This window comes from Oryctolagus cuniculus, chromosome 16 (genome assembly GCF_051225735.1).
Source record: "Oryctolagus cuniculus isolate XC-2025 breed Fujian yellow rabbit chromosome 16, ASM5122573v1, whole genome shotgun sequence".
Lineage (NCBI taxonomy): Eukaryota > Metazoa > Chordata > Mammalia > Lagomorpha > Leporidae > Oryctolagus > Oryctolagus cuniculus.
In genome coordinates this window covers 77,366,089-77,392,735 of record NC_142882.1, presented here as the reverse complement: position 1 = coordinate 77,392,735, position 26,647 = coordinate 77,366,089, and the positions used below count along the sequence as shown (strand labels likewise).

The window sequence follows — 26,647 nt, the reverse complement described above, 5'->3', positions numbered from 1 at the left end:
TTATCAAGAGGATAAAGCCCTTATCTGATTAGATCATTTCTAATACTCCATTAAAAATCCTTCCTACGAATATTATATATATATACATATATATATATTTACTTTTTCAAGAAGAAATGTTTTTCTTGCCTGCACAAGACAAGTGGAGAGGGTACCAAAGTTCAGTCTTGTTATTTATGTTTTGGTATAAGGATGTTTCTATTCTAGCAGTTGTATTTGGCTTACACTGATTCAGTCGTATGCACACATGCTCCATGTTTGCCTCTTTGAGAGAAATAAACAGACACTAGGAACCACAGGTGCCTCTGCAGAATGCTAAGGGAGAGCTGTTGTTCTCTGTGGGACGTGTCTGTTTATTTGGACTTGGGTCCTGGGATGACTGTTGTGGCGTTCACATTAAAAGCGGTCTGAGAGATGACAGCGATTGGTGTTTGGTGAGAAGACCCTGAGCTGTCATCCTCCACCTTTTTTCATCTGTTTCTCTCATTCCAAGCCTTCTCTCCAAACCCAGGTTCTCAGAGGTCCGAAAGCCCCGCAGGCATCTCAGGCTGTGTTTCTGTTACCCAGCCCTGTTGACCTGCTCTCCCTACAGCCAGCCTGTCCCTTCTCACAAACTCCTGCACCTGCCCCTTAGAAAGGTTATTGGTCTCTGGCATAAATCTCTGGAGGAAAACAGACCTGCTGTCGAGTAAGACAACTCAGCCTTTTAGCAGCTCTACTTCTTCTGTCAAGTTCCTTTACCCCTTTGGAAAGCAATTTTGTCTTCCTCATGACAGGGAGGTCTCTCAGGCCCATCAAGCCCCAGAGAACAACTTAGAGACAGAGGAAGCCCCAAGTCCCAGGCAGCTGCAGGACGTAGACTTGGTTGCCCTACTGTGTGTTCCCTGCCAAGAAAATAGCGTCGGGCACTCACCCACAGGGCAGGGTCCCCTGTTGAAATGTGTGCCTTTGATTTCTTGTTCCTCTTCTGCAGCAACCAGAGGTGTCCATTTCATTCCGGGTGTGACATTGTACAGCAGTTAGCACTTTCATCCGAGAAGTGGAGTTGTAATTTTCTTTGAGTTCTTTGTTGGTCTTGGCTGACCTTCTTAAGGACTTAGTCTATGCTTCGCCACAGTGCTGAATGCTTTACAAGGGTCATCTCGCTTTATCTTCCAGGGAGGAAGCTCATAACTTATAAGCAACTGCATTTTCAGGTGAGGAAAGAGAAGTCATTTTTTCCCCGTGCCACATGGGTAGTGCATCGTAAGCCCGAGATAAACTCCAGCAGTCTAACTTAACCACTCCTCACACTTGGCACATAGCAGAACAGACGAGGAGTAGACCCTTTGGTCAGCAACCATTAGAGACTCGGCATGCTCACGCATGTGCACACTGGAGTACAATGCCTGCATGAGAAAGTTCCGTGTATGTGAGTGCAGATGCGCATGTGTGCACATAAACACACATTTATAGATTTATATAGTGTCGCTCCCCGTCTTCGTGGGGGAACGACACAGGACCCTGCGCTGTTCTTTCTGTCTGCTCGGCCCTCCCCGGGTTTGCTGCTGGTTCTTCCCGGGTTGGCTACTATCCCTTCCACCTCCGTGGAAGGGCAGTTCCCCCTGGCCGCATTCCCCACTTCCGCAGGGGAGCGGCACACCGCCGGCCGGCTTTCTCGGGGGCTGCACGGGTTCCCTTAGATGTTCCCCATAGATGTTCCTGGTGCATGCCGTCTCTCTCCTCCTTTATAGTCCTCCTCCGCCAATCCCAACTCGGCTGCCCACACGCCGAGTACGCTGCTCTCCTCCAATCAGGAGCAAGTCCTACAGTTAATTGGTTGAACTGGAGGCAGCTGTGCGGAAGCTGTTTACTTCTCTCCCAACGCCATATTGTGGGAGAGCAGATGCATAGAACAAGTCTTAATTCGAGTAACTTAGTCTAGTCCGGATTGCTCCCCACAATATAGAGACCATATGTCTAATGTCTTTTGCCCTTTAACTTTATTATATTGGTGAGGGAGGTTAGCCCTGATCTTTCTTAGTGGGTAAAGGGTTATCTTCGCAGTATACTGTATGCGGAAACTCTTCAAGAAATGTCCTGGCTTTCATGATGATTGATTGACTGTGAGGGCTAGCCCAGGCCAGTCGGCTGTGAGCCTCAGCTTCCCACATCGAAAGTGAGTTCCAGAAACCCAAGGATCCGTGACTTTGCAGTAGTGAGTTTGCTCCAGGAGCCGCCCTTGCAGGAGCCCTGGGACACAGGAACCTGCCCATCTGACTTGCCAGCATCGCTGGGCTCTTGGAAGCTACCTCCCACCCAGGGCTTTGAGTGGGCACAGGACTTGGCAGCAAGATGCAGAGCACACTGCTGTCTTGGCTAACCCTTCCCCGTCTGGTCACTGAGAAAGCGTATGGCAGGTTCCCAGCCAGGCACACTAGGACTAATGGCAGGAAGTAATGGTGGTGTGCCTGGGGCTATGGTAAGAAGCCCAGAGAACCAGGATGGGCTATTTGGGCCTCAGGGGGGATCCTGCCTCTCTGGAGACCCCTGGGGCACAGAAACCGCAGGTGGAAGGAGAAAGAGGAGAGAGTGGGAGTGAGACAGGAGGTGTGTGGGCGGGGCAGGGGCAGCAGTGGCATCACAGCAGTGGAGTCACCCCCTCCTGTGTCACGGGAGAGGGGAGCACTGGGGAGGGGGCACCTCGCTGGGAGCTCACAGACCCCCGACTCCTGGGAAGTTGACCCCATCGCCCTGTTGTTGATTCTTCCTGCTTTCCCTTCTGCCTCCCCCAGGCCCCCAACACTGGGTGAGGACCAAGGAAATACAAGTGGTAAACGCGAGAGCCGAGTGGGTGAGGGGCTGTGGCTTTGAAGTTCAGGTGCAGGTGTGAGGGTTCCACAGCCCTGCCCTTTCTGGTGCAGACTGGCTTGACTACATGCATGGTGTGCGTGCAGGGCCCCTTGTGTCCAGTGCCAAATCCGCAAGGCCCTGAAGATGCTCTTTTCTGTAACTTTGTGGCACGTTTCTGTCCTTTGGTGACACAGCCTGGCCAGGCAGGATGCCTTGCCAGCACTTCCAGAGCTCACTTCAGGGGAACCTGCTGGCTTGCTGGCAGAAGTGCTCTGTGTTTGATTACACAGACCCTGCCGTGGGGGATGTGTGCTCCCCTGACATCGTAAGAACTCTGAATTCCACACACGCCCGGCCCGAGGATGTCAGACCAGGAGCTGTGAATCCATAAATTGTTTCCCCTGAATTTGAGGGCATTTACCTGTCCCTGGAGGAAATTACCGATTCATCCGTTCTCCCCTTACAAAGGAGACAGAGCAAGGGGAAGGGGTGAAGCGAACTCGCGCTTGCTCCCAAGCTGCAGAGGGGGTGTGAGCCTTCCCCAGGAGTGGCCCTTCTGGAGGGCAGAAATCTCGATCCGCACCTTTTCTGCAATTAAAAAAATATGTCTATCGGAGGTTCCGCTGTGAGCTGCATCCTTCCCCTCCCCCACGGCGGCTCAGCTGAGCTGCTCAGCGTGGGACTCACGGAACTAGAGCGCCACCTCTCTTCCAGATCGGGCCACGGAGCCACTGACTCGCCCTGACACTCACATAAAGGAAGAGCTGCAAAGAGGGCAGGAAAACGTGTTTCCTTCTCTTTGGTCCCTGAGCAATTAAACCGGTGAACCTAATCTCACCTCAGGGCGCGTGAGCCAGAAGCCCTGTGCCGAGTTGGTTTGCACTGAGTCGTTGTGCCCCCTAGGCGTCTGCATTTACAACCTGCTGCACTACAGCCTGGTGCACTTTCCTAGGCTTTCGCAAGGGACTGAAGTATGTTTGTAGTTGCTGAGGCTTTGGAAAGATGGGTGTACTGTCTCCGTTCAGATGTGTTCTCTCTTTTCAATTTTCAGTTGCAAATCAAACATGCAGTCACAGAGGCAGAGATTCAAAAACTGAAGACTAAGGTAAGCACCAATAAGCGGTGTCCACATTGTGCTTGTTGAACTTCGGATGCCATGGGTCACTTCACCCTAGCGCTAAAGGGTTTGCTCCGTGGTGCAGTTGAAAGAACACACAAGGGCGATTCGTTTCCAGTGTTAGTGGGTGTAGAGAAACCTGCCTGGGAGAGCAGGCACCCATGCCTGCCTCCGTGCCGATAACATTGCATTAACATATATACTGAGACCTACACAAGTATTTGTGTATATGTGGCCAATTCCCTTGGAGATTTCCTCAAAAATTAGTATTTTTAATGCTTCAAATGTTCGTGTGTTTTATTCACTGATCCCTTAAGCATAAGCTAGTCTGTGTTACCTGCTTCTCTTTATTTGCCTTATTGTGAATAGCTTCAAACATTTATTTTTTTAACTTAAACGATGTATTCTTTAAATATCACACATTAATTATTTTTGATAGCAACAATTCCAATTTCTAATAATTAAATGTTATGCAATCAATACAATGCATGGGAAATTGACTTCAACTTCCAAGAACTGCTAGAAGTTTTTAGACATGTTGAGTTCATATTATCTAAATTTGTGGTAGAGAAAAGTTTTAATAAAAGGAAGTATTTTTTTTACTCCCTATATATGAAATAATTTAAGATTCAAAAGAACATTCTTAACTGTTAATTAAATGAACTTGTGTGAGACACAGTTCTAGCACTTGTGTTTAGTTTTGTTAAATATATAACCTCAGATACTTTTAAAATACCTTTTAAATTACTTTAAAAATAATGTTCCTTCTTGTTTTCTATGATTCCTTTAAAATTCAGGTAGAATTACTCCCCCACCACTAAAGATGTGTTTTCTTGTTCATGTTAAACACAGGTTTGGATTTTTCCATGTGTGTTTTAAGTGGAGATTTATGAGCAAGGCCGTGTTGGTTAAACGGTGTTCTCGGCTGATCCACCCCATAGCTCTTTAGTCAGAACACGTCTGCGCATCATTCATGGTGTCAACCCAGCTCTGTGGACAATGAGTTTTAAGTTAGTGGTAGTTGGTAAATAAACAATTTGATGAAAAAAAAAATTTCTTAATAAAAGATACAGTAAAATAAAAAAAAAACTAGTCCTGTTTTCAATTGTTAATGTTTCTTAACCTAGAAAGGAAAAATAAAAGTTTGGTTTTTTTAAAAAAATTGCTGGTTGTATCCAGATTCCCTTGTGGTTATAGATATTTTAGTGGAGCTGATATGTTAGAATGTAAACATTTAAGTTACAAACTATGATCAACTGCTTTGTTTTTCTCATTGTGCTGACATTGATATGTAATAGCCACCCGTTAGCTTACTTCATTATGATTCTTTATGTTATTCAAGTTGATAATTGAGTTACTGGTTCTGAACTGCTTTGGCTGCTTTTTAGCTTTATAATCTCTTTGACAAATGTGTTTACTTAAAAACATACGCAGAAAGATATATGTGTGTATGCACTTGCATGTACGTATATTCATAGGTACACACGTGTATGAATGCTGCATGATTTAGAACATCGCTGGCAATAGTTTAGCCTTTGTATCAAGTAAGCTACAGCACAAGTTTGAATGCCAGACAGCTATTGTGAATAAGTGACTTTTGAGCACTCTTCTGAATGGTCCATGTGGAATTTCTTTCGCGACGAGCATGTTAGCCTAGTGTACTAAGACTCCCTGGAAGCAGAGATCCCGAAAGGCTGCCTTTGTGGTTCATTGGAGGAATTAAAAATAATCAAGAAACAATTTACTTTTTAATAGAGTGTTTTTAAAACTTGTCTATGAACTGAGGTTTATAAGACTCTAGGAATTCATAACGCTGCCCGTGAAATAATGAAGTGTTGACTATGTTCACATCGATGGAAATAAAGAATGTAATAATAGCATCAAAATGATTAAAAGCAGAGTAAAAATAGCTAATATTCCCCAGGTGATTATTATGCTGAGGGAGCTATTCCCAGCGTGCCGATGTGTCACATGACATTTCTGTTGTGTAGGTGACATAAGGGACTCAGAGAACTTGAGTTACCTGCCGGAGATTTAAAGGCCAGCAGTGGCAGAACCGGGATTTAAGTCTAAGCTGAAGGACTGCAGGGCCCCTCGCTGAACCATCAGGCCATTGTGGGCTTCTATCCCTTCCTTTCCCTCCTTGCCTTTCCCCACTCCCTATATTAACTGAGTGTTAATTTTTACTTCTTATTTTAAAAACTCTCAAAGAAAGCGTGTTGACGTTCATTGGATATGAGCGAACTCTAAAATATCTTCTACTGCTCGTGCGTGGCATGAAAGACAGTCATGGGACTTGGAATCAAATTCATGCTTTATCATTTATCAGATGTGCGACTTGGACAAAGCATTTCACTTTTCAAAATTATGGAAAGGATATTTGGTCTTCTCATCTCGAGGTGTTTAGATACAGAGTCTCTGTAACAGTGGAATGTAATCTAAAACAGACTATAAAATATAAGCAGTTTTTGCAAGAAAAGTTTCCAAATTACCTTTGCCTTGACCTTTGCTTTCTCCAGCTGCAAGCAGCAGAAAATGAGAAAGTGAGGTGGGAACTAGAAAAAACCCAACTGCAACAAAACATCGAAGAGAATAAAGAAAGAATGCTGAAGCTCGAGAGCTACTGGATTGAGGCCCAAACGTTATGCCACACAGTGAATGAGCATCTCAAAGAGACCCAAAGCCAGTATCAGGCCCTGGAAAAGAAATACAACAAGGCGAAGAAGTTGATCAAGGATTTTCAACAAAAGTAAGCAGCCTTCACTAGCTAAAGAATGATTATGTGTGTGTAAAGAAGGCTGGTGTCCACTGGCTCCAAGACACCTGGTGGAACAGAAAAGATGCTCTCAGCGTTACCCTTCTCTGGAGCATCGGTAGGCAGAGGTAGACAGCAGAAACACATTTGGGGAATCACTTACATCATTTTCTCAAAGAAGATAATATTTATTTCTTACGCTTTATAATTTTTTTGGCAACCAGTTGCCCCCTGATTTCTTTTTTGATGGTCAGTCATTGACAGTAACTTAAAATATTTGAATTTCTTTATCTTCTTTGAAACTTAGCTGTGACTTAGAAGCATGAAGTCCTGCCAAAGTCATACTGAATGACTGGCTACGACATTTGGTGCACATAGAGGAGTAGCTGGGGTCTGGATCAGACAGTTCCTGTTTCTAATAATCAGTAGCTGCAGAATTTTCCCATTAAACACGGTGTAAATATCGATAGCTTGGCCCCTGCCCTGCCTCTCTGCACTTCGCTGTTGAGAGTCACAGAGGCCTGGGTTCACCACCATGAGAGAAATCCTCACCACGTTCTGCTTTTGAATTTCAGTAGCTCTTTCTGGCTACTGCTACTCTGCTTCCATCTGTTGGATCTTGATGTAGTCTCAGAGAGACTGTCACCAGCATTTTTTTTGTCAGGCTAGCTAGCACAGAAAAAGTAGTGCTGGTACCTTTTCTGGTCTCCGTGCCAAGTGTTGGAAGCTGAGCATGTGTGTTACGATTCACCATATCGCTCTTATTTCCTACCATGGAAGTAATGTCAACATTTAAAGGAGATTGCTATAAAAAGTTTATTATTAAAATGAGAATAATTGTTCTCAGAGACCATGAATTCAATATATCACTGTCTCAACATGCCTAACTCCTTAGCAGGTAATGTTGTATTAAATCCTGTTCAATTGTCATATTCTACCCAAGCTCTCAAAATGCAGGCATTTCTTCTTCTCCCCTTGACATTCATAGGTCTGAGAGTGCTTGCATTGGTGTTTGAGACCCGCCCTGCCCTCTTGCACTATTGTTCGTAATAAGGAATCTGCCTGTACTTCTCTTTATTGAACTCTTACCATCCATGCCATCAGCTGGCTCTGTATCTGACATTGGACATCTGGAACCAGTTCTACCTGACGTGTAGTTATCTCCCCTATATCTTCAAATGTGATCACTGGTGCTGCAGTTCCTATCTAAATATGTATGGGTGCTGTGGAATCAGGAGTGAGAAAAGAAAATCGTAATAGGCAGAATCGAAGCCTTTTTCTTTACTTTGTGACCCATTAAAAAGATGTTTTCTTTCCTTTCCTTATTGTGCATGTTTGGTCTGTGACTGAGTTTTGTTGAAAAGCCGTCCAGTTGTTTATCCCACTGTGCATTTATTGTTTCAGATAGCACTTTCTCATTTCCATATTTTCTGAGTGTTTGATACAATCAGTTTTATTATTTTCTTCTTAAAGAGAGCTGGATTTCATCAAAAGACAAGAAGCTGAAAGAAAGAAAATAGAAGATCTGGAAAAAGCTCATCTTGTGGAAGTGCAAGGCCTGCAAGTGCGGGTAAGTTGTGTTTTCCGAGTCCCTGACCAATGAGATGACACTGCCTGGTGCTTGGAGAGGAGTTGTGGTGCAGAGGTTTACACGCGGGTTTCTCTTTCCTAGATTAGAGATTTGGAAGCTGAGGTGTTCAGGCTACTGAAGCAGAGTGGGACTCAAGTTAACAATAACAACAACATCTTTGAGCAAAGAACCTCTCTGGGCGACGTCTCGAAAGGAGATTCCATGGAGAACTTGGACGTGAAGCAAACCTCTTGTCAAGATGGCCCAAGTCAAGGTTGGTCGAACCTGCCCACAGAAATCGTGATTTTTAATACCTGCATAATTCCGCCGCATATTTTTTCTTGTTTTTCTGATCCAGCGATTTCAAAGATAGAAAATGCCTTTTAAGGAAAAGAAAGAAAGAAAAAAAGGCTAACCCTATTGTTTTAGCTTTCATCTTACCAGGAATTAGAACTTTAATGTAAAGAATTAAAAATATCTGAGGTGGGCATTGTGGGGCAGCAAGTTTAGTCACCACTTGGGATAAACTTCTTCATAAAGCAAACGGACGAGTGTCTACTTCCACCGCATGGGATTCATTTCGTTACAAAAGCATCTACTTCCATCCCATGGGATTCCTTTCGTTTTCTGCTGGTACTCACTGTCCTGTGTGTGCTGCTTCTGTCTTTCTGTCAACTACTAATGACAGAAACACTGGAAACATTTTCTGTCGTGTACACGCCAGGAGACAGACCACTTATTTTCTCACACATACACAGCATACATAGGATGGTTACATGCTTTACTATGTGTAGTATAAGTTGGAAGATGTATAAGAATTTTGTAAAGATAAATATTAAAATACAGGAGGATATACAACTTATTATTGCATCTTTATTTTAGAAGTTTGTTTATTTGAAAGGTAGAGTGAGGGAGAGGGAGGGAGAAGTAGAAGGAGGGGGAAAGAAAAAGAGAGGTGAAGTGGGGGGCAGAGGAGGAGAGAGAGAGATACATCCTTGCTGCTGGTTCACACCCCAAATGCCCACAACAGTGGGGCTGGGCCAGGCCAAAGCCAGGAGCACCCTCCAGGTCTCCCACGTGGGTGGCAGGGACACAACTACTTACCCCATCATCTGCTGCCACCCAGCGTGCATATTAGCAGGAAGCTGGGTCAGAGGCAAATCGGGGCTGGATTGCGGCCACTCTGATTTATCATGTGGGCATCCCAGGCGGTGGCCTAACCTGCTTTGCCACAGCACCTGCCCCATGTCTCCTTATAAATACATACACAGTCATCCTTAGAGAGTGAGCGATGAAGAATGTTCTACAGCAGGACCATGCGATAGCGCCAGCAACTCACAGGCAGCTGTCTGACATGCAGTAAAACCTTTTCGATAATGAGCTGTTTGGTGCTTTGATGATCTTTCTCAGGTATTAAAATGTCTCCCATGAGATTTTCTTGATAATCCTATCATTAACTTTTAGAACTAACCTCTTACCCATTAAAAATGGAATGGAAATCTTCATTTAAAATTAAAGTAATATCTAGAGATTTGAATACATTCACTAGACTTATATCTTTCTGATGGGTTTTCCCTAAGTAGGACATAATTTATAATTAATTCCTCCCCTGCCGCTGAAAGGGGAGAGTTCAGCGCCAATCTCACCAATCGCTGCAGAGCTGTGTGACTTCAGAAAGATCATTCAGTGTCTCTGGGTCAGTTATACTGTGCGTCATCCAAAACATTACTAGTTTTTGCTTCTCCACATACAGGCTGTTTTGAGGCTGATATAGTCTATTGGGCCAAAATCAAAGTGATTTTATTAGGATTTATGGAATTATAATTTTTAACACACCAGGAACGCTATGCAGTTGATAGCTAAAGAAAAACATCGCCAATCAAACCACCCTATTTTTCCATCTTTTTTAATGTCTTAATTTTGAAATGAGTTGTAGCTCATAGTAAGTGCACATTCCTGGACCATCCATAACCATTAGCTTTTCACTTCGGTGCGGAACTCTGTGCCTTGTCAAGCATCTAATTAATGCTATTTATTAAGTTATATGACTACAGAAGATCAACAAGCTCTACCAGGACCCGGCTGATTCAGACCCAAACCTTCCGTTTCTCCTGCACTCCTGTTCCGCATCCTCTCTTCTGCCGCGTAGTCATCAGTCGCCCTAGCAGCACCGTCAGTTGGCAGTGCCATGAGGAGACCGCGGAAAGCATGATTTTACCCCATTGCCATGCTTCATGTTTGTCATTTCTTAGCACTTGAGCAACACTGTACCCAAAAACCTTGACGTGACTAAAATGTCTTAGAATCAGAACAGAAGCATACGGTTGCAATCTTTGTTTGATTACATTTCCTTATAGCACGCTCTGCGTGTGTTTCCAGCTACTCCAGGATCCTTATGAAAACAATACTGTTTCAGCGTCAAATATCTTAAAGGCTGTTTTGTTAAGGAAGGATTGTGCATATTAAATAGAGACACCGGGAGACCAGGACCGATAGTGGAAATTACCCAGGAAGGCAGGTTATGGCTATCCCACCGTTAGCAGTCGGCAACACCGAGAACCTGCTTCCAGGTGCTCTTTAGGATGCAAAATGACTCACAAGGAGAAGTCTTCGAGTGTTTAGTGGGTGGACAGGACGCGACAGGTGAATGATGTGTGTAATTTGCAGGGTTTCTTGGGCCAAGAGTGAGAAAGAGGAAGGCTTGTTAGTAGGAGAGAAGGAAATGGAACATAAAGCACCATCTAGATACACGTCTCAAGAGATGAGAAGATGTTCAAAGAGAGAAAAATCGAATAAAGTTAGGATAATAATTTTCTGATTCACAGACCTTTTGCTAAAGGTGTGGCCGTGTGAGGCGACACTGCTTCGCCTGTCTGCAGAAGTGCTTGTAACCATCCTGACCCATTAGCAGTTTTTAAAGTGGGACAGAACTGAGTCACTTGTAGGTTTGTAAGTGTAACTCAAGGCTCCTTGTGAAGTTTGAAAATGGCTACTAAACGCTGCTTCCTTCTCACACCCCGCCCCCGGCTCAGCCATGGATGGCTAGTTAGATAACACAGGGTGCTGTCTTTACAAAGGTGTGAATGTGGAGGGCGCATTAAGCATTTATAGTTAGCTCCTTTATTGGCTTACTGTACCTTCAGTCTAATGAGAACCAAGCAAGCAGAAAAAGACTTAGAGTGCAAGATCCAAGGTTGTAGAATGGTCTGGGCTTTCAGAGTAGATTGTGGCTGGGATTACTCAATCTTGTGCGTCTTTTAAGAAAGGAATATTTCTCTCTGTTTTTAAAGATTTATTTGTATTTATTTCTTAGCTACTTTCTAGCTTATTTAAAAACATCATGGAGGAAGGAGCATGAGATATTGAGAATGGCACCTTCTCGCTCCCTCCTCTTTCCCTTTTTCTTTTCCCACAAAGTGGTTGGCAGTCGCAGTAAGGCCCCAGATTCCCCAGAAGTAGCTTCCGCACGTGAACCCAGTGCACTTGGCCCCAAACTCAGGACTTCGCTGAGCTTTTCTGAGCCAACCGATTACCTGGTCATCAGGCCCCAACCACTTGGTATTTGCGTTTTGTGACCAAGTGTTAACACTTTGGTCTGCTCTGAACTGAAGCACTTCTCTGAAATTTACCCAGATTTGAATAAGGTCTTTATCAGAAAGGACAAGAGGACATAGCCAACTGCTGTTCAATGTGTATATATACGTTTCCTACCCCTGTGTTTTCTTCCTCCCTCCCTCTCTCCCTCCTCTCTCCCTCCTCTCTCCCTCCTCTCTTCCCCTTCCCTTCCCTTCCCTTCCTTTCCCTCCCCTCTCCGTCCCTCCCCTCCCCTCCTCCCACTTTCCCTCCCCTCTCCTCCCCTCCTCCCACTTTCCCTCCCCTCCCCTCCCCTCCCCTTTCCCGAAGTGACAGAGACAGTGGGAGACACAGAGAGAGAGATCTCCCATCCTCTGATTCACTTCCCTGATGGCTGCAACAGCCTAGAACTTCATCCTGGTTTCCCATGTGGGTGGTGGGGGCCCAAGCACTTGGAACATCTTCGGCTGCCTCTGCAGGCACGTTAACAGGAAGCTGGCTAGAAGCAGAGCAGCTGGGACTCAAATCTGAACTCTTGTAGGGATGCTGGCATGGCCAGGCCGGCCCCAGACCCCTGGGTGTTTCTGATTCCTATCACTCACTCATTCATGCCTCTCTGGAAGTAAATTGAAAAGACACCTTATATGGCAGGACAGGGTGAGTTTAATGCAGTAATATAAGAAAGAGCAGTGAGTTTGAGCTCACAGTAGAGCTCAAAATGCAGCTGTGAGTACCTTCACCTAACCTGACGCTCTCCCCGAGCCTGGGCCCTCAGTCTGCTTCTAAGCTTTCTGTTTCCACAAGGAAGAGGAAACTCCTGTCAATTACATGATTCACAAGAGAAAAAAAAAAAAAAAAACAGTCTGCTCAAGAGAAGCTCAGCTACTGGTAATGAGATAGAATGATGCATGGTTTGTGGCAAACGGTGCCATTAATATTGATAATGTCCTTATAGTAAAGCCATTGATGATTTTGCTAGAACATTTTCACACAGTGACCCTCTATGCAACCTCATAGCATTACACAAAAATATGAATCAGTAAAAGCAATTAAATTACTGGGGAGGGGATGGATGAGAGATGATGGCACCTAGCACCCTGCTCCTCTAGCTTTGTGTGCAGGTAGAAGCCTATCATGTATATGAGGTAAAAAAAAATTTGTTTTGAATAACCATGTTGTTTAAAACTTTGATTATGTCAGTTTCAGCTGAGGTGGTGTTAACAGGTGCATTTGAATTAGAAATGGTGTCTCTTCCTGGTAGATTGTCTTAATAGTTCCAAAATGAACCTCTATTTCTAATAATTCCCCTTACTAACTACTTTACCTGGTATTTGAAGAGCTATGTCAGCTTTCTTTTGGTTAGCATTTGAATGGTATATCTTTTCTTATCCTCTTACTTACAGTGTTTTTGTCTCTTGGCATTTTTATTATATTCTATTAATATTTAGAAACTTACTATTTAGTTGACTTACCATTATATAGAGTTTAAAAATAGCATCTTGCCATTTGTTTCCTTTTTCTAGCTTTAATTTTTTTTTTTTTTTAACACAGGCAGAGTGGATAGTGAGAGAGAGAGACAGAGAGAAAGGTCTTCTTTTTGCCGTTGGTTCACCCTCCAATGGCAGCCGCAGCCAGCTCGCTGCGGCCAGCGCACCGCGCTGATCCGATGGCAGGAGCCATGTACTTATCCTGGTCTCCCATGGGGTGCAGGGCCCAAGCACGTGGGCCATCCTCCACTGCACTCCCAGGCCACAGCAGAGAGCTGGCCTGGAAGAGGGGCAACCGGGACAGGATCCGGTGCCCCAACCGGGACTAGAACCTGGTGTGCCGGCACCGCTAGGCGGAGGATTAGCCTATTGAGCCGCGGCGCCGGCCCACTTTATTTGTTTTTTAAATTTACTTTCTTGCCTTCTTTTGGATTAATCAAATTTTATATTTTGGTTTTCCATAAATTAATATTCCTTTGAATTTTAATGGATACCTACAGGTAGAATTTAAGACATTTGTAGGAGAAAATGGGCCAAAATTCATTAAGCTGTCTCTCAGCCAAGTGGCATGGTTCTTAAATGAGCTTGTTTTTTTAAAAAGAAAAATAATTTTTGGATTAACGTGATAGTGACACATTTTTAAGGGCAAATACAACTTTTCAACACATATACATAATTTGAACTAACCTTGTGAGGCAGAGGTTATTCCATTTCCTTATCTTTTGTGTTTGGAGCCCCCCAGCTCCTATCTTCAAGTTCCTTATATTATTCAAGTTCTTTATATCATTCTATTAAATGAAATAACCAGACACAGAAGGACAGATACCACATGTTGTATTTTCATATGTGGAATGCTACATGTTCCCTCTCATATTATTGCATATTATACATAACTCACAGAGTACACTTTAAATCCAAATTTAAAATAGTGATTACATGAGCTTTTAATAAAATATTGAGTGGAAATGTGCTACAGCTTTTACTCCTTGCCAACTGCCTTAAGTGTGATTTTCTGTGTCTTTAATGGAGAACATATCTATGTCCCTTAACACACAATTAATCTGGAGATAGAGTTACTACATTTCTGTGAGATTTAAGCTGTACAGCAGTTACGTTTCACAATAGAGAGGCATGCCTGTCTGTTCACCCATTGACTGGCCAGATTCCCTTCATTGAAATAACTGAATGAATGAACATATTTGTTCACAAAGACAAATGGGAAAATGACATTCCAAAGAAGGCCAAAGGAATTTTAGGCTGAAAAATTGGAGAGACATAAACTAAAGCCACATCAGCCAAGATGAACTCTCACCCGAGGATGTGACTGGCTTTAAAGTAATGTTACTTGGTGTACCTGCAGAAATAGAATAATTTGGAAACATGTGTGAATCCTATCCATGAAGTTGAGATACGCTATAAGGAATTGTTATTTAGAAATAAATTCCAAATTAGAAAATTCCCACCAGAAAATGACCGTTTCCATTATAGAGTGGCTGAACGGAAAGTTAACAGCTGACTGTCTGGTGGAGATTTTCCAGTGACTCTGATGACTGCTCGATGAAGAAAATAAAATCATTTCATCTACTTAAAAAGGCATGTGCCTTTGTATTCTTTGCTTCATTAGAAATGATACCCAGGAGTTAACAAAAGCCCTTAGAAGAAGCAGCTTTACACTGAAATAGATTTTGTATGAATTTTGTATGTTTGGGTTTAGCATTCCCATTGACTTTGACCTTGAGATAAGAATATGGTGCTGGTTCCTTATTCAGTTTCTTGTCGTTTAGCCCATAATTGCTCTTCTAAACAGACTGAGAGGAGCAGTGACAAAGCGCACAACCATTCCTGCACAGGGTTCCTATCACCTTCACCAAGGACCACAGAGGAGGTGGCTTAGAGAGCAGAAATCTGTCGTCTCTCCATTCTGGAGGCAGGAGTTCAAGGTGTCAGCAGGGTTGGCCTCTCCTTGACCAGGAGCTGGCCCTCTTCTCCCTGTGCTTTCACATTCTCTTCTCTCTCTAGACATCCAGGGCCACGTTTCCCCTTCTTGTAAGGATGCACCCCGCCCCGTCTCCTTATTTTCACTTCATTCCTTTGTAAAGTCCTATCTCCAAACATAGTCAGCATTCAGAGGTACTGGGGGTCAGGGCTTCAACACAGATTCTGAGGGGAGCGCATCTTTAGCCCATGACAATATATGTTTGTTCCTGATGGATTTCTTACTTGTTTTATGTGATTATGGTTTAATCTGAAATTTACCCATTTATCCAATAAAACATAAACCCTAAAGAATTCCAAGGTGTAAAGCAAGTAGCAATATACAATTTGGATAAGCTAACAATTTAACAATTATGAAATTGCTTTTTTTCAAAAACTAGAATAATTTGTACTTGGGTCAGCAGATACAATAGCATAAGAAACAGCATGGAATTGGAGTCAGGCAGACCTTGTTTTTGTGTTTGTTTGTTTGTTTGGACAGGCAGAGTGGACAGTGAGAGAGGGACAGGGATAAAGGTCTTCCTTTACCGTTGGCTCACTCCCCAAATGGCCGCTACGGCCTGCACGCTGCGCCAATCCAAAGCCAGGAGCCAGGTGCCTCTTCCTGCTATCCCATGCAGGTGCAGGGCCCAAGCACTTGGGCCATCCTCCACTGCATTCCCTGACCATAGCAGAGAGCTGGCCTGGAAGAGGGGCAACTGGGACAGAATCCGGCGCCCTGACCGGGACTAGAACACGGTGTGCTGGCGTCGCAGGTAGAGGATTAGCCTATTGAGCCGTGGCGCCGGCCTGACCTGTTTTTAAATATCAACTCTTCTACCTATTCATTGTTTGAGTAGAAGCAAGTTACTTCATTTCTCTGGCCTCAGAGAAGTGGAATAGTTATAAAACTCTGAAAATAGTGCTGGTGAGAATGAAATGAGACCCTGCCAGTTAGATATTTGTATCAAACTGAGCACAAAGAGATTAGCATTATTGACAACACATGTTGTACTGAGTATTTAAGCTGATCTTTATAGTAGTCTCTGAATAGTGGTGGAGGCTGAAAGACATATTTTTAAAAATGTACTTGAGAGAGACAGGAAGGGAGAGAGCAGAGGGCAAGAGGAAAGGCAGAGGGTGACACAGAGAGAAAACACATGTTCATGTGCCCTGGTTCACTCCCCAAATGCTTATAGTAGCTGGGGCTTGACCAGACCAAAGCCAGGAGCTGGGACCACAACCCAGGTCTTTCGCATGGGTGGCAGGAACCATTACTTCAGCTATCACTGCTGTAACCCAGAGTCTGCACTAGCCGGAAGCTGGAGTCAGGAGCCAGAGCCAGAAGTCAAACCTGGTACTGTGATGTGGGAGGCAAACATCTTAACCAGGGTCTTACTGCCCACCCGTGGAAGTCATTATCTTTAACTGTTTCATAAAAGTTAATTTTTCTATGAGCTCCATGAAATGATGAACTATGACAAGCAGCTAATTAGAAGAGGTCCTGGTTTCAACAAGAACCTGAGAGCTGGTTTAGAGAACAGGCGGAAAGAGCACTCCAGGAGCCCCTGAATTGGGACCCCCACCAGCACACTCAGCAGTGTCTCCAGCACTTGTGCCATAGAATTTGCAAAATACCATGCTTAGCTGCTTCTCTAATGTTTCACTAAAGCTGGTGTACCCCTGCCAATGCACTGAGAATTTTATAATACCCTATAAATCATAGAGAATCCCAAATGTCCACTTCCAATTTTTTTCATGGATTTCTTATAACTTTTCTGACATATATTTTATCACCAGGCAAAACCTTATCAAATCATGTACCAGGTGGATGAAGTCCATGTTAGCTATAAAATTTAACTGATACTAAGTTATCTATGACCAGCTAGAATCTGAAACAGGAAACCTCTCTCCACAAGTTAAGGGAACTAGAGTTTTAGTGGCATTCAAATAAGAATTGGCTACCATTTATAAATAGGGCTATAATGACTCACCTCATGGGTATATAATTTTGTTTTCCTGTTATATTTTTTGAATAGATTTCTCAAAGTAGGATTATTGAGTTAAAGGGTCAATTATTTAAAAGTCCAAAAATTCTAGGTGAGATAAATAAAAATAAATCTATAATTAGGTGCATTATAATAAAATACCAAAGACAAAGAGAACATTCTGAGTATCCAGAGAGTCCGAAGGATCCAGTGGAGAAGAACTGCGTTAACAGGTGAGAACAGGTTTCAGCATTGTGATGCAGTGAGCTAACCCCATCCCATATCGAGTGCCAGCTCAAGTCCCAGCTGCCCTGCTCCAGTCCAGCTTCCTGCTGATGCATCCTGGGAGGCAGCAGGTGAGGGCTCAAGTGCTTTGGCCCCTGCACCCTCCTAGGAGACTGGGGTGGAGTTCTGGGTTCCTGGCTTTGACCTGCTCCCACTACTGGCTGCTGTAGGCATTTGGGGAGTGAACCAATATTTGGGGAGTGAACCAATGTGTGGAAGCTCTCTCTCTCTCTCTCTCTCTCTCTCCTCTTATACAAACTCTATTACTTTACCTCACAAGTAGATGAAAATATAAAGACAGTGTCTTCAAAGTGCTGACAGAAAATAACTGTGACCCTGTGTAATTAGCAAAAGTGTATTTTATTTTCTTTCTTTTTTGACAGGCAGAGTGGACAGTGAGAGAGAGAGACAGAGAAAGGTCTTCCTTTTCCATTGATTCACTCTGCAGTGGCCGCTGCGGCCAGCGCGCTGCAGCCAGCGCACTGCGCTGATCTGAAGCCAGGAGCCAGGTGCTTCTCCTGGTCTCCCATGCAGGTGCAGGGCCCAAGAACTTGGGCCATCCTCCACTGCCCTCCCCAGCCACAGCAGAGAGCTGGACAGGAAGAGGAGCGACTGGGACAGAATCCGGCACCCCAACCGGGACTAGAACCTGGTATGCCAGCGCCGCAGGCAGAGGATTAGCCTAGTGAGCTGCGGCGCTGGCAGCAAAAGTGTATTTTAAAAATGAGAAAGTGTTTCAGGTGAATTGAACTGTTTTCCACCATGTACTCCAACAAAATGAATTTCTAAAGAATATATGTATTTCAAAAGGAAGAAAACTGATCTACGAAGAGTTATCTCAAGAAACCAGACTGATTTTTGAGGGAAAATAAAGTTACACTGAATGATATTAAGTATCCTAAGTGAAATATTAGGGAACCCAGAAATAAAATTAAAATTGATACTACTTATATATAATATAACCAACTTAGGTCTATGCAAAGAACACAAAATTGGCTTAACATTGGAAAACCTTCTCATACAGTTTAAATATGAACTGGAGGGAAAATGACTAGAATTATGTCAACAGATGAAGGCATGTAAGAAAGTGTAATACCTACTCATAGCAAGTTTTATCAAGCTAGAAACATGGAGGCTTTCCTTAACTTGATATTGTGAGGCTAATGAAAGCCCCTGTGTCAGACATCACATTAAGTGGTAAGATGTGAAAATCAAGAATTGATGTTACAAAAGCTGTTAATATTTCATCATTAAATGTACCATTACCATTCTATTTAATGTTGCTCTAGAAGTCCTAACAATTACTATCAGACAAGCAAAAGAGATTAAAGATTTAAAGAGTGGAAAGAAAAGCAAAATTCTCATTCATTGGCAGTGAAACTGAGTACATAAAAATACTCAAGAGCCTACAAATCTTTAGAATTTATGAGTTTAGTGGGGTAGATGACTATAAGAATGGTTAGACATAATCAATTCCAACACATAAAACTGTATATTTTTTACCAGATACTATTTACAATAGCAATAGATATTGCAGCCAGTAATGAATTAAACAAAAGACTTCCAGGGGCCATGGGGAAACGTTGAAGAAGAACATAGATTAGAAGAAGGTGCTGTAGCGGTCAAGGTTGTGGGGAGCAACTGGGAGCAACCCGGACTAGACTAAGTTACTCGAATTAAGACTTATTCTATGCATCTGCTCTCCCACAATATGGCGCTGGGAGAGGAGAAAACAGCTTCTACGCAGCTGCCTCCAGTTCAACCAATAAACAGCAGGACCTGCTCCTGATTGGAGGAGAGCAGCGTACTCGGTGTGTGGGCAGCCGAGTTGGGATTGGCAGAGAAGGACTATAAAGGAGGAGAGAGACAACATGCACCAGGAACATCTAAGGGGAACATCTAGCTGAAGGAACACCTGTGCAGCCCCCGAGAGAGCCGGCCGGCGGTGTGCCGCTCCCCTGCGGAAGTGGGGAATGTGGCAGGGGGAACCGCCCTTCCACGGAGGTGGAAGGGTCAGTAGCCAACCCGGGAAGAGCCAGCAGCAAACCCGGGGAGGGCCGAGCAGACAAAAGAACAGCGCAGGGTCCTGTGTCGTTCCTCCACGAAGAGGGGGAGCGACATAATGGTGCCGTGACTCAGATAGGAAGCCTAGGCAGGGTTTAGTGTCGCTCCTCCACGAAGATGGGGAGCGACATAATGGTGCCGTGACTCGGATAGGAAACTTAGGAGGGAAGAAACGGGAAGAAGTGGGAAAATATTGGAGAGAGAGACTAGCAAGCAGCCTAGGGAAAAGCCGGACGAAAAAGGTGCCGGAAGAAGCTATTGAAAGCCTAGGCATAGACTCGGATACGGACTACGGGGGGAAGCTGGGAGAAATCTCTAAGGTCGAAAGCGAAAGTGAAAGCTAGAACAAACAGACTCGGATACGGACTGTGGGGAGAAGCCAGGAGAAATGAGGGAGGAATATTGTTGGAGGAAAGCTTGGGGAAACATACCGGGTAGAGAAAAATGTTAGGGAAATTGAAGCCGCGGGGGGCAGGCCGAGGCGGAGACGAAAGCCGCTTTTGGGATTCTCAAGTTAGCCCGGGAATGGGGGGCAAAGAGTTGAAACCAGAAGCGGAAACGTAAGCCAGGTTGGGATCCGTCTGATTAGCCCGGGGAGCAGAGGACGGGAAGCCAAACCGTGGGGCGGAGACGTGAGCTGGGTTGAATTCGCCAGGTTAGCCCGGGGAACTTGGATTGAATGCTAGTGGCGGAGACGTAAGCTACGCTGTGTGACTCGCGGAAGCCGCCGCGTGCAGAGAGAGCACGGGGCGTGAATAGATAGGGAACGCGGGGCTGGCGCGAGGCCGTGGTTCGGACGCGAAGGGGTGTGGAGACCACGGAGTGTGCGCACGAAGCCGCCGAGAAGCAGCCTCGGGGCGGGCGCCGGGAAGCCGCAGGGATAAGAGAAACAGAAGTTTAGAAGTAAAATGAGAGCGGGAAGCCGTGGGGATAAGAGAAACAGAAGTTTAGAAGTAAAATGAGAGAAATAGGAATGCTGGAAGATAGAAGTAAAATGGGAGAAATAGGAATGCCCGGAGATAGAGAAATAGAGAAATAGAAAGGCCTCCCCACAACATGGCAATGAGAGAGCTTGGATTCGGTCTGCCTGATTAGTGAGGCGATGAGCACCTGCGGGCGGCTAGCAGCTTATGCGCCGCAGGTCACCGAAGACAGGCACGTTATCAACACCAATAAGTCTCCCCACAATACGGCAATGAGAAGGCTTGGATTCGGTTTGCCTGATTGCTAGGGCTTGTAAGCACCTGCAGGCAGAGCAGAGCATGCGCTGCAGGGCACTGAACACAGGCACGCATCAGCGCCTAAAAACCTCCTCACAACATGGCGAAGAGAGGACCCGGATTCGGTTTGCCTGATTGATAGGACTTGTAAGAACCTGTGGGCAACTCTAGCAAGCAGAGCAGAGTGTGTGCCACGGGGCACCAAAGACAGGCGCGTATCAACGCCAAAAATAAAAAGAAAGGGGGATCTGTGGGGAGCAACTGGGAGCAACCCGGACTAGACTAAGTTACTCGAATTAAGACTTATTCTATGCATCTGCTCTCCCACAATATGGCGCTGGGAGAGGAGAAAACAGCTTCTACGCAGCTGCCTCCAGTTCAACCAATAAACAGCAGGACCTGCTCCTGATTGGAGGAGAGCAGCGTACTCGGTGTGTGGGCAGCCGAGTTGGGATTGGCAGAGAAGGACTATAAAGGAGGAGAGAGACAACATGCACCAGGAACATCTAAGGGGAACATCTAGCTGAAGGAACACCTGTGCAGCCCCCGAGAGAGCCGGCCGGCGGTGTGCCGCTCCCCTGCGGAAGTGGGGAATGTGGCAGGGGGAACCGCCCTTCCACGGAGGTGGAAGGGTCAGTAGCCAACCCGGGAAGAGCCAGCAGCAAACCCGGGGAGGGCCGAGCAGACAAAAGAACAGCGCAGGGTCCTGTGTCGTTCCTCCACGAAGAGGGGGAGCGACATAATGGTGCCGTGACTCGGATAGGAAGCCTAGGCAGGGTTTAGTGTCGCTCCTCCACGAAGATGGGGAGCGACAAAGGTGCCGATTGGGATGCCAGCACTCCATGTCAGAGTTCCTACATCAAATGCTGCCTCCTTTTCTGATGCGGTTTCCTGCTAATGCTCTCCTTGGGAGGCAGCAGGTGGTGGCTCAAGGACTTGAATCCCTTCTACCCATGTGGGAAACCCAGTTGGAGTTCTTGGCTTCAGCCTGGCCCAGCCCTGCCTTCTGTGGGCATTTGTGGACTGCATCGGTAAATAGAAGATCCTTCCCTCCTTCTCTCCCTCCCCCACTCCCCTCTCCCTTTATAATTAAAAAAATAATAACAAAAACAAGCTGTAAGAGAAAGGAAACCCCTTGGGGCCAGCACTGTGGTGCAGCAGGTTAACGCCCTGGCCTGAAGCACCGGCATCCCATATGGGCACCAGTTCGAGACCTGGCTGCTCCACTTCCAATCCAGCTCTCTGCTATGGCCTGGGAAGGCAGTAGAAGATGGCCCATGTCCTTGGGCCCCTGCACCTGCGTGGGAGGCCTGGAAGAAGCTTCTGGCTCCTGGCTTCGGATCAGTGTACCTCCAGCCTTTGCAGCCAATTGGGGAGTGAACCATCAGATGGAAGACCTCTGTCTCTCCCTGCCTCTCCTCTCTCTGCGTAACTCTAACTTTCAAAAAAATAAATAAATCTTAAAAAAATACATCTTAAAATAAAAGGAAGCCCCAATATTGTAAAAATGCTGTTATGCCAAATGAATCTATATATCCCATATAGTTTATCAGAATTTGGACAGGTCTTGTTTTGCTTTGTTTCGTATTGTCTCCCTTGGGACTTGACGCGTAGTTTCTAAAATGTCTGTGGATGCAGAACTTGGTCCGGAAGTTAGGATACTCTTAAAGAACACGTTCCTCCAGACTCAGAGATTCATTATGAGGTGAAAGTGACTAGAACAGTGTGGCGTGGTCTCTGCCATTGAGGATAGACCAGAATCAGAAGTAGACCACGCATTCGTGTGAATAACACAGAACTGACACTGCAGATTGGCAGCGGGGGAGGGTGCTCTGGGAGAATTGGCCATCCATCTGGAAAAGGATGAAATGGGAACCCAGCTCACACCATAAAGAAGTAATCCCAAGTGGAGTACAGTTCCAAATACGAAAGGCAGTACTTACAACTTTTGGAAGAAAATGTCTATGGTTTCTTGTATAAGATGTAAAAATTCTAAATAATAAGAAAAGTTTGATAAGTTTGACCACAGTAATATTAAGAAAATGTGGTCATCCAAAGATATGATAAGCTGCTTGGAAAGAAATCCAAAAATTGAGAGAATATATTTGTAGCACATAAAACTAAGAAAGAAGTATTGCTAACCAGAATCCATTAAGAACTCAACTAATACAGCAGAAAAGTGAACAAGATACAGGAGCCAGCCACTCACAGTGAAACCGCAAATAAGCACAGACATTCAGCCTCACCAACACAGCTGAAGCACACGGCAGAGATAAAGTTTCACAGCAATACATGTAGCGGGCATGTGTGAGCAGAAGGAAAATTCATACAGTTTTTGGGTGAAACAATTTGGTATTACCCGGTGAAACAGAGTATGAGAATTCTGTGACCCAGCAAGTTCGCTTCTGTGTGTGAATCAGCCTCTGTAAACTCTGGCGGTGGTGTGCAGGTGGACTTACTATCAGCTACACTGTGCGCAGTCGCAACAGCAAGAAGTGTATTGATCCTAGTCACACCTTTCAGCACAATGCTGGACAAACAAGCAACATGCAGAACAGTGTCTGTAACTCGTCACTAGTATAGAAAGTTAACCGGCATGGAAAACTAACAGTGTGTTCTTTAGGGTGCATCTGTGGGACAGCTAGAAGTAGGCCCCAGGAAGGGCCGCAGCAGTACTGACGGAACTGCCTAGACTTGCCACAGGTACGCCAGTGCTGACTTACATATAAAATATGGCAATTTTTGTATGAATAAAGTACTTAAAAGTGGAAAAATTTTAATAAGAATTGAAAGGTAAGAAAAAAACATTTTTTAGGCTTAAAATATTACATTTAGATTTAGGAGGGAAAAAAAGGCTAGTACTAGCCAGGCACATATATTATAAGGGGTCCCTGAGGCCATTCAACTCCTCAGGGAAATCATTTTCCTTGTCCTTTTTGTCTTTCTCTCCAGCCCTCAATGTTAGTGATTCTTTTCAAATACCTGTGCCTGACGAGTATGCTTGATTTACTTCCCCAGAGAACTTGAGAGAGGCTTTGTCATTCACTTTTAGCAGTGGGACCCAGAATTCCGAAATAAGGTTAAAGGCTTGGTGGCAACCGTAATTCGTTAAATGGGAAGTGAATGCGTTACCAGGAATGCCTCACACAAGAGCAGTAGACACAAAGTGATGGGGCTGTTACTAACTAAAAGCCCTCTCACGTTGCTCAGTTCTCAGTCAGGAAGGGGATTTCTGGAATTGCTTCACTTTTTTTATCATGCATAGAAGTATAATTTCTTGGTAAATTTCCACAATTTTCATTTTTCATAAACAATTCATTTTCAGTTCTTTTTCATTCTCTATAAATAATTTTGACAATGAAGTGTTATTGAATTGCACTAATGAAAGAGTGAACATTCCTGGTAAATCACTATGGAAAATTTTAATTAACAAGCCAAAAAAATGAGAAATCAATATTTACTGATTATTTTTTAGCTTATCATTAAAGCAAAAAAAAAAAAAATCTGTCCTTTTACTCAAAAAGCAAACCACTTAAATTACTTCCCTTGCTCTGTACGGGGCTTGAATCTGTCTGTGTGTAACCCGTTAAAACTACTGTTGCCAAGTTAGTGGGACACTCACAGAGAGGCATTCCATTTCACGAGGACAACTCTATTTGGTTCATATTTCTCACTCCATCTTTAGAAGTTCACAGAAGCCACGAGACCCTTCAGTCATACTGAGGTATATGCAAGGTACTTCAGAAAGTTCATGAAAAATGGAAATATTTTGGTGCAAAAAAAATGTGAAAACTGTACATATGAGGGGATCTTCAAAAGTTCATGGAAATGCATCTTGTGAGAACTCTGTGCCTGGAGCTTAAGCATTTTTTTGCACCCAAGTATACTTATCTTTCATTTCCATTTTTCCACAAATCTTTTGAAGTACCCTCATAATAGAAGATAGCTAAGGCTGTTTTTAAAGGAAACATAAAATTATCTTCTAGAATGAGTTCTTAGTGATATTCTGTTCATTTTAAGAGAAGTAGCTAATGCATATTTTATTTTGGCATTTGGACTGTATTTGCTTTTAGTTTATAATGTAAATTATGGTTTGCTGGAAGTAAAGATAATTTTAAGTCAGATGTGTGACATTCCTTTCCAAGGAAACTTCATAAGACAGATTATACCCCAAAGCATTTCTTATGTTTAGGTATATGATCAGGTCCATCATGTAATTCTAATCATATAGATTGGAAGATAGCCGTATAGTTACATTAAGGCAAAGTTGAATAAAAGAATAGGCTAGGAAATCAGGGAAGAGAGATCTAAAAATAGGAAGGAACCGAAGACATTTGGCCTAGCCATTGAGATGCCACTGAGAACATTTGTGTCCATGTCAGAGTGCCTGGGTTTGACTCCCTGGTCATGCAGACTCCGGGAGGCAGTGGCGATGACTCGGGCAGTTGGTTTCTTGCCACCCATGTGGGAGACCTGGATTGAGTTACTGGCTTCGGCTGCCCAGGGCCAGCTGCTGCAGGCATTTGAGGAGTAAAGCAGCTGCCGAGTGCTGTTTGTGTCTTTCCAACTGATTCGCTAAAAGCTAGAAGATGCTGCACCAGGGGTAGTTTGTATACGAACTGTTGCCCTGGGCTCCTGTAGGTTGTTTATGGCAGGCCACACATTTCATAAATGATGTCTAAGACCGAGTTTCTGTAAAATTAGAACTGAACATCTGCATTGCAATTTATAGAATTAGGATCTGAAAATTGCCCCTCTGTTGTGGTTGTGAGAAAACTGCTGTCCATGCTGTCTCAGTTGTTAGGGTGCCAGGATCCTTCCATTTTCCTGCTCATTCAGGGCACTGGTGTCAGGTTGCCTCTGAGTTCCTTTAGTGGCTGAAAGCCGTTTGTTCTGTGTCCAGTGCTCGAAGGCAGTTTTGCCCAAGACCCACAGCAGAATACCAGGACATCGGTGCACTGAAAACTCTGTTGCTTGAGAGTGTTTTAATGACATGAAAGGTTTTTGAACACTGAATAAAAAAACAAAACCATGTGGTCATTTATTTCAGTTTCAAATTATTGTTTAATATATTGAAATTACATTATCAAAAACCTTTATGTTTTAAAATTTAGTTTGCAAATTGCTATTAAGGAATTTTAAAAGAATATTTAGTTATTATTTCCAAGCCTAGCTAAAGTACCTACAAACATAGAAAATTGTATTTATATGTTTTATTCAGCTTCTTGTTTAAGTGCTGTCATTGGTGGACTGATAGTGTTCCCAAGGACTTTAGACATTCTTGTGCACCTATTACACTGTATTTAGAGATATTGTGAACCTGAAGTTTTCTAAAAATTTGTAATGCGGTGCATAACCCAGTCCTCCCATGACTGAAAGATATTTTCCCATTTGGGAAAAAGCTATCATGTCAGGTAACTGAGTTTACTTTCTGCAGGTGGCATAATATCTGAATTCTTCCTACACTGATCAAGGATATTGTTGTATCACAAATGTAATTGAAGGGAGGAGGCACCTACTTAGCAAGCTTGGGGTTTCTAATATCTAGTGTTACAGACTGAGAGACTAATTAGATTCTCGTAGGCAGCCCTGGATGAAAACACAGAAACTTGTGTAGAGTTGCCACTTCAAAGACCCCCTTCCACACTGAGAAGAAAACTGTTCACATATCCCATGTCCCTAGACTTAAGCACATAACCTCATAGATCTACGCAGTTTGTCATTTGTTTTCACATTTCTTTGTTAGGTTATGCAGGTTCTTGTCTATGAGATTCTAAAGAAC

General features: G+C 44.0%; 1 protein-coding gene across 43 annotated transcripts in view; it reads left to right on the top strand.

The window, feature by feature from the left end:
- PPP1R9A (protein phosphatase 1 regulatory subunit 9A) overlaps positions 1–26,647 on the top strand; it is a 320,662-nt gene that overhangs the window by 255,531 nt on the left and 38,484 nt on the right. For all 43 annotated transcript variants that reach the window (XR_016222787.1, XM_089315741.1, XM_089315740.1 and 40 more), the window contains 4 exons: positions 3,884–3,937; positions 6,469–6,698; positions 8,178–8,274; positions 8,377–8,548. Coding sequence is in view for 42 of the 43 variants with exons in the window: in XM_089315741.1 (XP_089171867.1) it covers positions 3,884–3,937; positions 6,469–6,698; positions 8,178–8,274; positions 8,377–8,548 (553 nt within the window). In the remaining variant the exon portion in view is untranslated. The remainder of the gene's footprint in view (positions 1–3,883; positions 3,938–6,468; positions 6,699–8,177; positions 8,275–8,376; positions 8,549–26,647) is intronic.